The sequence below is a fragment of the Electrophorus electricus genome, chromosome 7 (genome assembly GCF_041902795.1).
Source record: "Electrophorus electricus isolate QZ-2024a chromosome 7, ASM4190279v1, whole genome shotgun sequence".
In the NCBI taxonomy this organism is placed as follows: domain Eukaryota; kingdom Metazoa; phylum Chordata; class Actinopteri; order Gymnotiformes; family Gymnotidae; genus Electrophorus; species Electrophorus electricus.
This window is the reverse complement of record NC_137503.1, coordinates 30,127,204-30,143,007: the sequence shown is the minus strand read 5'-3', so window position 1 is coordinate 30,143,007 and position 15,804 is coordinate 30,127,204. Positions and strand designations below refer to the sequence as shown.

Sequence of the window (15,804 nt, the reverse complement as noted above, 5' to 3'; positions counted from 1 at the left end):
TGTTATAAATGCGATCTTTAAAGTCTACAGTCACATGGTACATCACAAAGTCATATGACCCGTTTTACGAGAAAATGAGTGTCAGCGTTTTTAAATCGTTGGATTTGTATATTTTTTGTATCTTATTATTCTTTCCAACTGTATGCATTGGCTTACAGAACACCGATTCGCCGGTACGACTATGATATGCAGACTAATTAATCGCGATCTTTGGCGGGTAACATAATAGGCATATGTAAATACACTGCACGACTAAGTACACTGCCCTCTTATAGTGGTGTACATTTAACGGCGCAGCGATGTTATATTTTGCCGACAATGTAAGTTATGTTTGTGATCTAGAGCTTTGAGGGGGGAAAGGGGGAGAAAACGGGTAGAACACCAGGTTCCGTTGAAGTAGATAGCATGTATTTTGCCTAAGGCTAATCTTGATCTTCCATTAATTTATGATTCCCTAGTTATGTCGCATGTGCGAAGGAGTGGTGCAGAATGGCAGTGCTGTCTGGAAATTCTGCTTTACAGTAGGCCGGATTCAGGGCCGATGTTGCTTTAAAGGAAATCTCGTGGAGGATGAGGACAGCATTTTGGGGTATAAATACATTGCAAGGGCTTCTTTTAAAACATTATCACTTAAGAATTTGGATAGCTATATTTTACTTTTATTATACTTTCAGGTTGGATTTATCAAATTGTTCTCTCAGTCACGTAGAAGATCTCCATGAAGCATTAGCAGCAAAAATAATGTAAAGTGTTTCCTACTGCAGAGAAATTTTAAATATTTTGACATAATGCATACATATTCAATTCATCACCTAATTGCAGTTGTGTTTTTGGCAGAGATCTCTCCAACAACCCTATATTCAATTTGAGTAATTCTACATTCCAAGGTTTTAAACATCTGACCCATCTGTAAGTAAGACAATAATGTAATTCAAATGCCTTTGGAAGTTAAACAGATGTATTGAGAGAACTTTGGATTTCTGTCAGTGTGTTGCCCATAAAGCTGGAGTGTCCAGGGGGCAACATATCATGGGACACAGTTGAGGTTAAACATGACACCCGACTCTGTGAAGGACAGAGGAGCGCGTGCAATCAAACAGGCCAGATGCGTAAGTCATCATTCCACTGGCGTCCTTGTTTTTAAAGCATTATCACAATCAGGCCGCTACTCATTACATTTGAAATCTATTCTTGCTCACCGTCAACACTCTAGCTTGGAATTGCCCTGAGAACTCTCTCTGCATGCCTTATGGCCCAGGATTTTTTGAGTGTAGCTGTGTCCACAACTTCCATGGATATAAATGCCTAAGACAGGTAAGAATTTTTACTTAAAATTCTATGTCAGGTTAAGAATTCCCCCCCCCCCAAAAAAAAACAAACAAAAACAAAACAAAGATAAAAAAAAAACACCCCAAAGTTATTCACAGTAAGCAAGCAAGTTAATAAGAACTAACAACAAAATATTTATCTACATTCAAATAAAAAGCAAATGATTATAATCATAGGAGAAGGGTATTGTGGAAGAACAGTTCTACTATGTTTCTTTGCTGACTTTCAGGGCCGTTTTCCTATGCTGGAGGTCATGGCTATACTGGGTGGGTCTACAGTCATCATTTCAACTTTACTGTGGGTCACCCAAAGGCAAAAAGTCAAAAGCACTTGAGTTTTGGCTTCATCTGACTGTCAGTCAACAGCTTTAGGCAACACTGAACAAATTACACTGTGTACACTGTGTAAAAATGACACAAGACCTGGAAAGAGTTGCATTGTTTACCATTTTAGTTGTGCTTTTTTTTTTTGTCTTCTCCGACTGCTACAAAGGGTGCTTGATGTTTGCTGTTTTTAACAAACAAATTAGATTTTGCACTGAACAGACATCTGAATCTTTAAGATACTGATGAATATTTCAGATGTATTTTGTTTATAAATACCTGTCAAGTTCGAACACGTTAACTGGCTGCATGCTTATGAAACTACACTAATTAATGAGAAGCAGCGCTACAAAAATTGTAATTTTGTATTTAACCAGGACATTTGTCAAAAATTGTAGCATTGCAATATTGGGCAAGGGTTTTAATACCTACATATAGATCATTTTTGCAGATAAATGGTCACTTTATTTATTTATTTTTACCAAGTATATCAACAATTCATATGATTACATGTATACTGTACTTAGTATACAAACTTGTATAACAGGTTTTTATAGGTACTTGTTTTTATTGCCAAACATGTTTACAGATCTCACACAGTAAATGATACCCAGTGCTTTAGTAAGCCTTAAAGACAGTCATAGTAGATTGAAGCAGAATAAAAACTGAAAAAACTGACAACCACAGTACCTGTGGCTTATATGACTAGTGTTGAATGTATCTGACATATTTAAATATTAAAAAATGGTTTTGGCCTCTGCTTGTAGCTGACCATGGTCACATTGAAATCAAGTGATATGTAAAAATGTTTAAAGGCTAAAACTGTTTTGAAATAAATGTAAAAAATGACTACGTACGATAATGTGTACTATTTTCATTTTAAATCCTTATCTCGTTTTGGAATGTTCCATATAGATAACTGTATGTTCTTTATTTACTTCAACACATGAAAATTTCAGTTCATGCAGTAGTTATTAAATGTGTTTTAAGAAAAGTTAGTTATTTAAATGAATTCTCCAGCATTATATCATTAAAAACACATTCAGCATATGAGAAGTTAAAATGGTTTTAGATTTACATATAGCTGCATTACTGCTGGTTAATGCATTACTGCTTAAATGGTACATTTGTTTATTTAATCTGCATTTTAATACTGAATAAAAACATTCCATTTGTACATGACAAATGTAAGATTTTGAATTAATTTTAATTTAAACCTCACACCATACCATTTCATCAAAGCAGAATAAATATAAGTGGTTCAAGTGGTGCCATTTTAATGAGAGGAAGAAGACGACAGATGGAGAAAATCTTTATTCAAAATATGTGCCATTTTAGTTTTACTTTCTTTCAATGGCTAGAGTGTGAAGGTCTGTGTATACACACATGCAGGAGAGACCCCTGCTTTTCACTGATCTACACTCTTAACTCGAAGCACTACAGGCACAGAGGTACAGGGGATCATGCCTAATTCTGTGATGACAAGGTCAACAAAGTCTGGAGGAGTTACGTCATACACCAAGTTGAGGAGTCGCAGGGACTGAATACTCAGCCAGGCCTCCAGCTGGGTCTTTCCCCTCCGGGTCACTATCAGGTCATCAGGATCGTCTGTAAACAAACATAAATAAATAAAGCTTATTGCCGTGTATTCCTTACAAATCAAATGACTTATACTGCACACAATTAATTGCCTCGGGTCAGTAATAGTTACCAAGTTCATTAGATACGAAGGAATCGGTCTGTACTCGTTCGCAGAATTTGTAGGTCTCACAGCAGACCAACACAGGCACATTATAGGCTTTGGCCACCAGGGCAATCTGGGATGTTCCCACTCGTGACATCACATATCCATTGGCCAGAAGTGCATGTGCACCAAGAAACACCTTGGATACCTGTGGACATAAGTGCAATTATAACTGCTATGTGTCATAACAAACAGTCTACATGTACCCTGAACATGTAGACTGTCCGTTATAAATAATAACTATTTTTGAAATGTATGTATATAAAACATGAATAAGGACTAACTCCAATACATTACTTGCCTCAGGCAGAATGTATGACAAGGCAGAAATGAGCACATAAGTACAACGAATTCCTCTCTTCACCAAACGCCTCAGTGCCTCCCTGCCCTCGAGCCTGGGCCGACTATCCACGACAATAACTCTGAACTTCCTCTGCTTCTCGAAGGCATCACATAGGATGTGATTGACAAGTGAAGAGCTAATTATGAAATAAATTTGAAGTTAGAAGTTAGCATTTAAAAAGTCCTTAGCCATTGAAGGTGGTAACAATTCTTGTACATTGTGATGAAAAAAAAAAAACCCTCAGATGACTTAATCTAACATGGATTTGGATACACTGCCTCTATGAATTTAAAAAGAAATTGAAGAAAGACACCAATCAATTCTCTTACCATCCATACACTAGAATGACATCACCATCACAAATCTTCTTAATTGCACATTCAGAGATGGCTTTGGCAGCCAGAGTGATCTTCTCATTCACGTAGTTATCAATACATGACAGTAATTTCTTCTTAGCCTGTGTACAACAAAAATACTTAGACTTCAATACATAAATATGAAAACATAAAATGCTTTTTTAAAAATATATTTTTAAAAAATACTTCAGAACAAAACAGTGTAACAGAATTTCTCTCTTTCAGACAACCTGTATTATTTGCCCTCTACATTCAGCTATTAATTTATATAGGGGGTACAACTCATTATTATCAGTATTTCTCACCTCCTCTTCTTTGCACTGGCTGGGAATATTAGAGATCTCTTTCTTGATGTACTTGATTGCATTACCCATGCTTGCTGAGAGGGGGCGACATTGATTGAGAAAACTGTAGAGGCAGAATAAATGAAGCTTTACTTTAGATGTTCTGTGCTTATTTAGCTTCTAAACCAGTTCATAAACTACTTGGCAGTTTAGAGGCATAATAAAGCCTCTCTGTGCTAACCAATGCTGAATACATTCATTTTAAAGGCAATACGACAACCTGATGTATGGCTTCAGTTTGTTCACTAGGTCCCTGGACAACTCCTCATTTGGAGGAGTGCTGTAATCTTGAATCACCTGAGAATTAGAGCTCATATCAGAAAAGCCTGATACATAAATTCAATTTAGAAGGAACAGATAATAAACCATTACTCTAGTGCCATTTGTGTCTTGTTAACGTAGCGCAAAGGCAAATAAAACGGCTTTAGAAGGGGGCATCCACCTGCTTGAAGGCATGTAACAGGGCCACAGAGCGAGCATTGGAGCCAGCTACAATGCCTTGCGAGTACTGCAGTCCCAAGCGCACTATGGAGGGGTGGATCACTGTGGCAGGAATGCTAAAATGAAACAATCTGTTACTCAAATCTGTTATAGAAATAGACAATAAAACTGATATTAGAGATTGCAGTGAACTTTCCAACACAGTAACATGGGTCTCTCCACCAACAAGGCAACAAAGTACTCTGGTAATTTAAACAAATCATGGCAATGTGATGCATTTCTGCAGCAGTGTGGTACCTAATTTGCTGGGTTAGGGGGGCTTTGCGGCTGTACTGATGTAGGTGGGAGAACAGGCTGACTTTGAAACCATAGTCTGACCTCAGAGGGATCTGTAAGAATATGAACAATGATTGCAACAGCCTGCAGCAAACTGTGAATGAAGTTGGCGGTTGGCTCTGTTACGTTTTCCTTCAGGGTCAGAGCTGAAATTAGAAATAGGAAAATGGTTCTACTGTCCAATTAAATATTTATGAAAATTAAGATGGCACATACACTAGCCAAAATGAAATCTGTGCAAGGCATATTACATGATGACATTAACATAGCAAACAATTAATGACTATCCAATCCTCTAAACACATGGTTTGGCAGAAACACCAATATGTTACATAACATGAAACCAAAACAGTACCCAGCTAACCTGGATAACATAATGGACATTTCACACAATCAATTTTAGATCACTTAAAGGGTAAACTCATTTGCCTGTTTTAGATCATTTGGCCATGGGAATAGAAGAAAAAAAAAAAAAAAAAAAAAAAAAAAAAAAAAAAAAAAAAAAAAAAAAAGATCAACCAAGATGTATCTGTACCAGGCTCCATGTGTATGCAGTGAATAGAGGAAGAGGAGACATAGTAGTTGTCACACAGTAAATATAATGAGACGCGAAATATATTAAACCACTCTAACCTGCTGTCTCTCCAGCTTCTTAGCAAGCTTTTTAACCATGGCAGGATCATCAACTTGGATATGTTCTGGTAATCGCTTTACCACTGAAGAAAGAAAGGTAACAGCCATAAGAACATATCCAAACTCTGTGGTCAGCTGGGATTTTCCTAAATAAGCCATACAATTAGCCAACACTGCATATATGCGCAAACAATATAGTGTAATTATATTGCTACATGTTGCACTATTTTACCACAATTGTTTGTTGGATCATGTGAGTATCATGACTCATCAAAATATCCAAAGTAAGATGTTCCATCCACCTGGAAATACATGCTTCACCTGTGCTCCGGGCTCACAGCACACTAGTAATTAAACTTTAAAACTATAAAATAAACACCATAAGGACTTTGAGTGCTTACTGCTGCTCCCTGTGATATCAATATTGGAAAGGCCAATATTGCAATCATGATTAAATCTTGTGCACTCATCCCTACTGTTGACTGAAGGGCAGAAAGCAGACCTGTACCATCAGTGCACGACACCATTTAGGAGTGAGTCCAGTACCTGGCTGCAGCTCACTCGCTGGAGCTTTGGACTTGCTGGAGGAGGCCTGTGAGCCCGGCTCCTTCTTGCCCTGCTTTGATGCACGCTCCGCGTCTTGGCGTGCTCTTCGTTCTGCCTTGAGCTCTGCTTTGCTCTTAGATGGCTTGTCCACAGTTGAGGACTCGGGTACAGAGGCCACGGGTGCACCGACAGGCACAGGAACTGTTGATAGGGCTAGCAAGGGGCCAATCAGAGAAGTGGGGAAACACAAGACTCTAGATTCTAGGACAAATAATACACCTATGTACAAACAGGCCATGGAAATGTTCAAAGAGCATAAATCTGTTGGAAGTTTATCATCAAAAAAAAGGAGAATACTTTAAAGCTGTCCACACTAACATTATGGGTCTTAACAATGAGGATGTGTGTGTATATATGAAGTTCATAAAGGTTTTACAAAAGCCTGATCTTGGAATGGTGGTGTTAAGACCAAGTATACGTTCCAACCGTCTACCTTTCTGTGCTGGACTTTGTTGCAAAGCTGATGAAGAGACTGCTTTCTTCTCCTTGTCCGTCCCTTTTTCTGTTGGACCCTTGTCCTCTTTCTTGCCCTTTTTGTGTTTTTTCTCTTTCCGTAGACGTTGTTTTTCTTCTTTCGTCAACTCCTTTCCTTCAATCTACGGGTGACAGATGGTCAACAACCATACGCCCTAATCATTAATAGTACCACCTCAACACATTCCCGGTGCACACAACAGTAATACTGAATGCTACATTAATGTCGTAATTATAAATAGTAGAACGGTTGTAACTCACCTTCTCTCGGGCAATATCTTTCAATTTTGCATCTCCATCTGTGTCAGAAGAACAGGTGTCATTGCTGCACTATGCCTGGCAATGTTAACCTAGCTAATTCGACTTAATCGAATGATATACCCTAGCTAATTAATAAATAGTTACAAGGTAACGTAGCGTTAACATGGAAATACTGTACTGGAAATAAGCTGCGTACGAGAAACTGTCAGGACGTAATTTTGTTACAAGGCCAGCTAATATAACTAGCCAGCTAGCAATAGCTCTTTAGTTAGCTAGCGAGTGAAAAATCATGTCTAGATGGCTTTATTGGCATACTGTACAATGTACAAGCAGTCCTTATAGGCTTTGACACTCGTGTATAATGCATCAGGTACGATATTAACAGTATTAATGACATTTAACACGCTAACGAGACGTTAACAAGAAATTATGACAGTTAACGCTAGCTAAGATAGCTATGTTAGCTATCCGATCTTGGTACATTTATGTAAAATGAATGAGCTAGCTAGCGTTAGCTAGGTTAGCTAGATACATAACTAGTCAACAAACCGTTACTCTAACTCTGAGCATGTTTACACATTTCATAAAACGGACAGTTATAGGCATGATGCAACTAGCTACATTATTCAATTTTGCATAAACTAAAGCCGTGTCACACTTGGCATGGTAGGTAGTTAGCCAGCTAACGCGACTTTTTGCTTTGTTGATTTTGATCATTATTGACTGATTATAATACTCTTTAATTCGACTAACTGCGCGTACAGCAAAATAATAATAATAATAACACTGCTTCCATTTACCTGCAGCATGGATAATACTGCCAGTCTGATTAGATTCTCCTTTACACTCTGAATCTGCCATGTTTTGAGTTTTGGGACATCACGTTGGAGAGCTCTTGTAAAGAACTAACTGGTGAAAAAAATACTGCCCCTATCGATTGTAATGGCACATCGCACCTAGTTAACAAAAGACGGTCGCCAGTTATTTTTTTCCTTTAAACAAGAGCCTTAAATTCACTAATAATAATAATAATAATAATAATAATTATTATTATTATTATTATTATTATTATTATAATTTCGGCGGATCTCAAGTATAGTCAGTGGTGTTTTTTACCACTATGCAAATGCGTGGGGGTCCCAGGGATCAGGGGTCCCTGTGGACCACAAGCATTTGGCTGAAAAAATGAGAAGAAAAAAAAAGATTAAATGCATTAATTTTTTCATTGTTCGACACCAGAGAGACGCAGTAACATGCAACTAGCCAATCGGCTCTTTTGAATGCAACCATGAAACACCAGTGGCGCTCCAAAAAGAAAGAAGGGAAAGAGAAATTGAGGAAAAGAAATGAGGATGGTTCAGTTCTGATTGCAGTAAGAAGGTCAGTAAAATTATACAGGGTGGGTAAATATTACATTTTGCAGTAAAAAATAAAAATGTCTTTCATTAGATCTAGACCCAGACATAAGCTTACTTGGGCCCCCGAAATGCCAAATCTGCTCCCAAGTATAATCTATGTGTAACAGCCCATTTCTGAAAAAGTGTTCTGTCACAGACTTGACCTGGCTCACAGTGGTGGATAGCTGACACCGTTGCTATTACGTCGACACATGTTGTGGATGAGTAGTTAGATGTTTTATTATTATGGACAAAACGTTTAAAAGATTGGTAAAGTGTCATTATATGAAATTAATATTGCCAGAGAAGATTTATTAAAATATTTTAAACGTGTTAAGTGGTATCATAAAGGTTTTGACTCCAAAGCTTACAAATATGATAAAATAACATTACAATAAATAGAGTAAAAGGACAAATGTTGTCCGTATATTGTTGAATAAGGACACGTAAAAGCTTGCTTTAATGAACACCAAAATGAGCTAATTGAGTTACTGCTAATTACCATAATTGAGCTGGGCCTCATTGCCCTCATACTTTATCTCAACAGGAAATGCTGTAAATAATAATTCTTACAATGACCTACAGTAGTGTGTAGAATTATTGTAACCTAATTCTGTCAAATGTTTGTAAAAATACCCACAACTGGGTATGTTCATGTTTTCAGCCTCATTTGTAAAGGACTTTGTGTTGTAGGTTGTGTCAAAGTGTATTGAATTGATCTGCTTTACCAGAAGCATTTAGTCAAACATTTTATTTATTTTGTATTAAAATTATATATAATTTAAAAAACCCTAATATTTAAACAATGCATATTATTTTCAGAAGGAATGTATACATTTGCTTTCATAATTAGACATTACATTTTAGAATTTTCATTCTTTCAAAGTGAAGAATATATTTTAAAAAGCCAGGACAATGGCTGAAATGGTCAATTCTCGTTTTGTCATTATCTTGTGTTGCTGGCTGAATTCACAGAGCAGTAGCTGGTTGAAGGGGACCAAACCTCACAGAAACACCTGACTTGGTTCCATTTGACCAGCCACAGCAAGGTGTGTCATTTCATGACAAAAAAATGTAATGGCAGAATGAGATACGGTGTGCAAGTTGGTATTGGGTCTAGTTTGCCTTTCTGTCTCATGACTCTTGACACTTACCTGTTGAGAGAGAGATGAGGAAGAAGACATGTTATATACGAAGAGCAGATTATTCAGTCACGTCACAATTACACATAGTTCAATGCTTGTAAGGGCATTTCTCAAACACTGTGAGTCTGTCAAGCTAGATTTGTAGTCTGACAAAACTAACAAGACAGCAGTGGGTGGAGTCCTGTTCCACATTGAGGAAACCCCTATTAAAGCTGGAAGACCCTGGCAGGGTCTCTGTGAAACAGGACAGCTGTGCTGTCCGTCTGTTTTAGCTGCTTCAGTGAGATGGGATCAGGGTGTGGAAGCCCAAGGAATGTGCCTGTGACCAACCAGTCCACATAAACAGCAGCATTAGCACTTCACCTACTGCCTACTGTATGGACCCCATTACACCTAAATGAGCTTTACTTTTATTTTCCTTCTATATCACACATATATTTATGTATATCTATCTGTAGATTTATTCAGGCAAAGTGATTACTCATGCAGTACTAGGCTAATTATATTTTATCAAAATCTCAGAGGATCATGCAAAAAAACAAAAAACAAACAAAAAAAGAAGCTTGATGATAAGGTCCCCCTGAAACCACACACTTCCTTACATTCCATAACTGGATTATTTATATGGGGATATAAGGAAGCATGTCTTCACAGGAGGCAACAACTGGATCCATTGTGTAGACAAAGTGTTCTTTCATATGCTACTGTCTGCCTTATACCGACCAAACAACAGTTAACAAAGTACAAGGGGAAGTAAACGATTCCTAAGAGAAGGAAAAGTGACTTATATAAGCACCTAGAAATCTTTCATAAAATAAACTCAAGTGTGCTGCTGGTGTCCTGTGCTATTTGAATCTGAATATTACCTGTATTGGATGTCATAGTTTTCCCAGCGTCTCAGACTTTCAGTCACCATCAGAAGTTTCATTTAGTAGTGTCTGCAGAATCAAGGTAAAGACTAGAGGTATGCCAGGTATATTTAACAGGAGAGAGCTCTTTGTACTATTAGCTCCAGTGTAGGCAGTTATATGTAAAACCTTCCCTTCTTTAACCATAAGCTTGGCTGGTAAGGCTGTTAGATTTTGGTCAAGCTTCAATGCTCGAGAGAAGGCTCCAATGACATCCTTGAATCGTATTTTACTTTACAGAGGTGTGTAAAACAGCCAATATAGCCTACAGTAGATCAAAGGCAAGCAATGACACTTCAAGTGAGAGCTTGGTGACACACATTCCTACCTCTCTTTCCTCTCAGTGCACTTTCCCCCATGGGATACTCCTGCCAAACGTGATATCCTGCATTTCCTGACTTCTTTATAAAGTAGGGACACTTCAAGTGATAGCCCCCAAAACCAAACCTAATTAATTTGTTGTTCAGCCAAAAGTGAATGGTGGTACTGAAGTTCTCTGATGAAGTCCCACCCCCTTTTTCATTAAAAAAATAAAATAAATAAAACGTTTTGAGTTGTACCTTCTTTTTCACCCCTACATACTGAACTCTATATAAGGCCTACATGACTATATAATTCACCTCTTTTGAATAATGATTACATTTGAAACCTTGAAATACATTACTACCTCTCCTAAAACCCTCTACAGACATAACAACACCCGAAAATTAATAAGATAACAAATTAAGTTACATTCAATTCAATTAAATAACAAATAGAAGATTTACCTCCAAGAGCCAGACCAATACATTAACACTGTATTATCACTGGCTTACAAAATCTAAAAGACCCAAACCCAATTTAAACATCTTTAGCACCACTCAGTAAGATTTTGTGCCATGACTTCCTAAGTCTAGAAACTTCAGTCTGCCAGTAGATGATGATGCCCTCCACACCTCTCTCTTTCTCCCTCTCCCAAGGTGTCCCATCCTTCTCTGAGCCCAGCTTGTGGATTCTGCCCAGACATAGCCTCACACTCCTGGCCTTTTCTATCTCTCTGTCTCCCTTATGCTCCCCCAACAACCCTCCCCCCCCCCCCCTTACTGCAGCGGGCCTCCCACCTGTCTGTGTCCTTTAGGAGCCTGGGCCTCTCCTATGTCTGCTGTCCAGCCCAATCAGGGCCATGACAGGGGAGAGGGAGTCTGTGAAATCACACCTCTCAGCTGTTCACACTCGGCCTGAGACACCCTAAACCCTAAACCCTTTTTACACTGAATTTCAATGACTCCTGAAAAAAAGAGCAAGAGGTTAGGGCAGGGCCTAGGAAACAAATATGGGAAGCTTTTTTATTTTAAAGCATTTTACAGCAGAGTCAGTAGATATACTGCTGAAACAAGCTAGTGTCGCTGCTTTCTAGGCTCAGGTAAGATCTTATGCTTTAGTTTCAAAGCCAAAATCATATGTGATCAAAGTTTTACTGTTTGGATAAAAAAAAAAAAAAAACGTTGTGTGGAGCTCAGGTTCTTTAACTCTTTGTGCTAAAAGTACAGCAGAGTGGTATTGCCTGAACAATAACCTGGCATTTAAAATGTTGACAATGTGTTGGCAATGGCATTTCATAATTCCATGTGGTTCAATTTATCTTTCAAGTTTTATGTTCATCTTTAAAGTTTTAGATTCAATGATTGAGTTATTACTTTTTTTCACTGGTTTATGTTTGCTGCTTGTTCTCATGATTTGGTGTTGACCCAGCTTAGTTCTTAAAAGAGAAATAGGAGAACTCTGGGTACATTTTCCCCCAGCACCAGGCCTGCCAGTACCCTGAAGTCAGCACCTGTGTTCTAAAATAAGCCTGAGCAACAGGAGCTCTAGCCCTGTTCAGAGAAAGCCATGGATACAGAAGAGGCTCACTCTGAAACCTGATGCCCCTGCACTATTTTAACAGTGTATAGCCTCTACATATAGCAACTAGCAGCATCCCAAATGCATTTCACCTCAGCAGAGATGACACTAACCATACTCAAGATATATTATTCATTTCCTGTAGACCATCATGTGATATTTATGAGTTAAATGTTCCTATTTTCCTATTTGCTGGAAAATATCTACTTTGTAGGAATCGTGTATGTTCCTAGAAAATGTTTCTAGCAAGGCATCTGGTAATGTGAATTAAATAGCAGCCATTAAATCTGTAACTAGTCTGGAAAAAAAAAAAAATCTCAAGAGTTTACAGTGATTCGATGTGGCTTTATTTTCATAACATGTTGTACACTGCAGTTGACTCCATTCAAAGCTTCTTTAAAAAAATAAATAAATAAATATATATATATATATATATATATATATATATATATATATATATATATATATATATATATATATATATATATATATATATACACAAAAATCCACCAAGCTCCACATAACTAAACCTATAGAATTTGTAAAACAACTGCTTGCATGCGTTGTTAAGGCATTAAGGAAACAATAGGCAACAATTGTTCCCTGGGCTCCACAGCAGAAAAAAAAGGGACAGAAAACCCTTCTCAGTGAGAGTCATCATATCCAGACTGGGTCAGTGGGTTTATTTTTAACCCAGGCACACAGGCTGGGCCCCACCGTGCTAATAACTTTGTTCCTCTCTGTCACATGGATTTGTCATCCAGCATCCTTGTATATTTTCAGAGGTCATGACTCCTCTGTCTCTCTCTCCCCTACTCTTAGCAGTAGCTTCAAATGTAATTTCCCCTCAGATAGGACAGTACAAAGCCACTCCTGAAACATAGAACACCTACAACTGACCTCAGAACAGGTCCTACTAGCAGGCAGCTGTCACTTCCTGAACACATACTGATTTTTATTTACAAAGCTTTACTGCAACAGGTCAACCTTATATCGTGTTTCTGCTTTTTGATAAAACAAATTAAATCTACAGAATGCAGAACAGTTGGCTGGTTCTGAATGTGCCATTTTCCTCTACAGAATTTGGTAAGAAAGTGTTTTCATTCTCTGCCCCATTAGTATGGTATATCTTCCAGCAAACATTCAACTAGCTTTTACTGGTTAGTGAATTTTAAGCACTTTTAAATAACCTGATAGATGTGAGCTGTGTATGTATTTCATGATTTATTTCTCTTCAACTATTTTTATGATTTATTTGTCTTATTGACCTTATTTGTAAAGTGTCTATTTTAATTAATTTGTTTATTTTATTTCATCCATATAATTTACGGTTAATATGTTTATTGTGTGTTTTACATGGCCCCACTGTAAATGAGACCATTGGTCTCAGTGGGCTGACCTATCCTTGTATAATGAATGAATGAATGAATTGTAGAGCTATAAACTATTGCCCTAAGCCATTCCTTTTAAGGGTATTGTCTTCAAGCCAACAGCTTACATTTCATTTGCATTAAACAAAACACTGTTATTTATACAAGGTCTGGTGTAGTTTATATAGTATTGACATCTTATATAGACAATAGAAAGAGCTATGAGAGTAAGAGGTTTTATTTTTTCACAACTCATGTACACAACTCATATACGTATCCTGATATCATTGTTTAAATAAATTGGCATCTACCCTGTGCTAACATGGTGATCAACAAATATTTTTTAAAAGTAAGAGTCTGACAGAACCAAGACACTTGGACATCTCAAAACATCCTGCATGGTACACTTGTCTAAGAACAAACCCTGAGCATATTTGTACACACCATCAGATGATAGACACATAACTGCATCCTGACAGGTCTAACATTAAAAAGTGAACCTGTTGCTGGCCCACCATTACTTCAGAGTCAAAGGTGATATACTTCCTTGGGGATGCCAGTTGCTCCGGCTGAGCTACACACAGCTGTCTCTGAGAGCACAGGCTCACACCAAGAGGGATCAGAATAGAGAAGGTCAAAGGAGACCTGTATTTAGGCTTGTAAAAGTTAAAACAGGTGCCAGACAAGGGGAGAGGATGACAGTGTTGTCCCATGAGAAAAACATATACATGCATAGGGAAAGGAAAACTATGACAACAGGACACAGGAGTGAAAAAACATCTTTCATTTGAAGTATACATGTATTAAAAAAAATAAAGAGAACCACAGTGTTCCATTTCTCCCTGCATGGGTTTTCCTAAAATGCATGATATACAAAAACGTATACAGCATTTTCTCTAGGTTGTTTAATATATTCATAACAACTCTCTTATAAACAGTCTCCTAAATCATAAGAGAAAAGAGCGATCACTGGTATAAGGCTAAACTGCAGGCACCCAAATGGTACAAAGGCATATGAAACATATCAAATTGGGATGTGTATGGCTTCATTTGGTGTCAGCAACCCTGCTTTAAAGGGTTACAGATGCCCCTCAATGAAGCTGAGCAATTGGACCTATTGAATAAAGAAAATTACATTTATGGAAAAGAACATATATAACAGGCAGTTTAATTTAGCAATCTAAAAAACTCCACAAATATTTGGGTTCCCATAATCTTCCAAAGTGTATTCAAACAGTGAATATTTGCTCTATTTTTTCACAGCTTCTTTGAGTGTTATCAACAGAGCAGGTGGACTGCATCTAATCATGTTTATTTCTCTGTACCCCAACTGTAATAGAGGTAGATACTTTAGATTGGTATTTTTATATAAATGTGTGTGAAATAGAGTTGTAATAGAGTATTTTTTTAATACTACTACAGATACTTGTAACGTTGGCCCGAGTGCCGCAGAGCGCGGAGCAGGACGCAGTCTCCCTCGACTTCGTGCAACATTTAATGACATTGAACATGTAGGACAATGGTGGCACTCACACGTAACATTAATAGTGATAATATTTCTTCTTCTTATATAATATTATAATATCTCTTATATTTATAATATTATAATATTAAGATAATATTTCTTATTTCTTCTTCTTCTTCTTCTTCTTTTATTATTATTATTATTATTATTATTATTATTATTATTATTATTATCATTATTATTTTTATTTATATTATTATGTCATAGAGAAACTTTTCTCTTCTACAATTTAGGTTCTGGACAAGTGAAGAATGCAGCACAGAAAGTTTTTGGGTTTTTTTAATCAATAAACTTTATTACAAAGACTCCATTCTCTGTAACAAACCTTTAATTGTTTCTGTTAATCCTGATCCCCCCCCCCACACACACACACACAGATTTTGCAAGT

At 37.3% G+C, this 15,804-nt stretch overlaps 2 protein-coding genes and 1 long non-coding RNA gene across 7 annotated transcripts; 2 read left to right on the top strand and 1 right to left on the bottom strand.

Annotated features, from left to right (window-relative positions):
• The first annotated feature begins 26 nt into the window (after positions 1–26).
• atraid (all-trans retinoic acid-induced differentiation factor) lies at positions 27–2,508 on the top strand. Of its 3 annotated transcripts, none has more exons than XM_027002991.3 (7): positions 27–173; positions 459–589; positions 675–743; positions 838–909; positions 988–1,109; positions 1,214–1,314; positions 1,559–2,508. In XM_027002991.3, the coding sequence occupies exons 1-7, from the start codon at positions 75–77 to the stop codon at positions 1,661–1,663; spliced, it is 699 nt and encodes a 232-aa protein (XP_026858792.2). In that variant the 5' UTR covers positions 27–74; the 3' UTR covers positions 1,664–2,508. The 3 variants fall into 3 exon arrangements, with proteins under 3 accessions (XP_026858792.2, XP_026858791.2, XP_026858793.2); XM_027002990.3 differs by having other exon boundaries at positions 823–909; XM_027002992.3 differs by lacking the exon at positions 27–173 and adding an exon at positions 180–320 and having other exon boundaries at positions 823–909.
• Positions 2,509–2,947: 439 nt separating this feature from the next.
• Positions 2,948–11,633, bottom strand: eif2b4 (eukaryotic translation initiation factor 2B, subunit 4 delta). 2 transcript variants are annotated; one of them, XM_027002985.3, is made up of 14 exons: positions 10,969–11,633; positions 10,599–10,670; positions 7,191–7,228; positions 6,889–7,051; positions 6,396–6,608; positions 5,850–5,932; positions 5,178–5,269; positions 4,882–4,996; positions 4,660–4,736; positions 4,401–4,503; positions 4,069–4,196; positions 3,698–3,875; positions 3,364–3,544; positions 2,948–3,260 (listed from the first exon to the last, which is right to left on the bottom strand). In XM_027002985.3, the coding sequence occupies exons 2-14, from the start codon at positions 10,612–10,614 to the stop codon at positions 3,061–3,063; spliced, it is 1,587 nt and encodes a 528-aa protein (XP_026858786.2). In that variant the 5' UTR covers positions 10,615–10,670; positions 10,969–11,633; the 3' UTR covers positions 2,948–3,060. The 2 variants fall into 2 exon arrangements, with proteins under 2 accessions (XP_026858786.2, XP_026858785.2); XM_027002984.3 differs by lacking the exons at positions 10,599–10,670; positions 10,969–11,633 and adding an exon at positions 7,991–8,112.
• Positions 11,634–11,843: 210 nt separating this feature from the next.
• Positions 11,844–15,714, top strand: LOC145658673 (uncharacterized). 2 transcript variants are annotated; one of them, XR_014124382.1, is made up of 4 exons: positions 11,844–12,042; positions 13,555–13,607; positions 15,314–15,402; positions 15,650–15,714. It is a non-coding gene; the product is annotated as an uncharacterized LOC145658673 (long non-coding RNA). The 2 variants fall into 2 exon arrangements; XR_014124381.1 differs by lacking the exon at positions 11,844–12,042 and having other exon boundaries at positions 13,417–13,607.
• The last annotated feature ends 90 nt before the right edge of the window (positions 15,715–15,804 follow it).

Bases quoted from the DNA above. Each gene is read 5' to 3' on its own strand.
- atraid (XM_027002990.3), top strand. From the start codon at position 75: ATGAGTGTCAGCGTTTTTAAATCGTTGGATTTGTATATTTTTTGTATC. The intron at 174-458 runs GTACGACTATGA...ATGATTCCCTAG, and splicing joins TACAGAACACCGATTCGCCG to TTATGTCGCATGTGCGAAGG. The intron at 744-822 runs GTAAAGTGTTTC...ACCTAATTGCAG, and splicing joins GCATTAGCAGCAAAAATAAT to TTGTGTTTTTGGCAGAGATC.
- eif2b4 (XM_027002984.3), bottom strand. From the start codon at position 8,051: ATGGCAGATTCAGAGTGTAAAGGAGAATCTAATCAGACTGGCAGTATT. The intron at 4,504-4,659 runs GTTGTCGTATTG...CTGCCTCTACAG, and splicing joins AAACTGAAGCCATACATCAG to TTTTCTCAATCAATGTCGCC. The intron at 3,261-3,363 runs GTAACTATTACT...GTTTGTTTACAG, and splicing joins CTTCGTATCTAATGAACTTG to ACGATCCTGATGACCTGATA.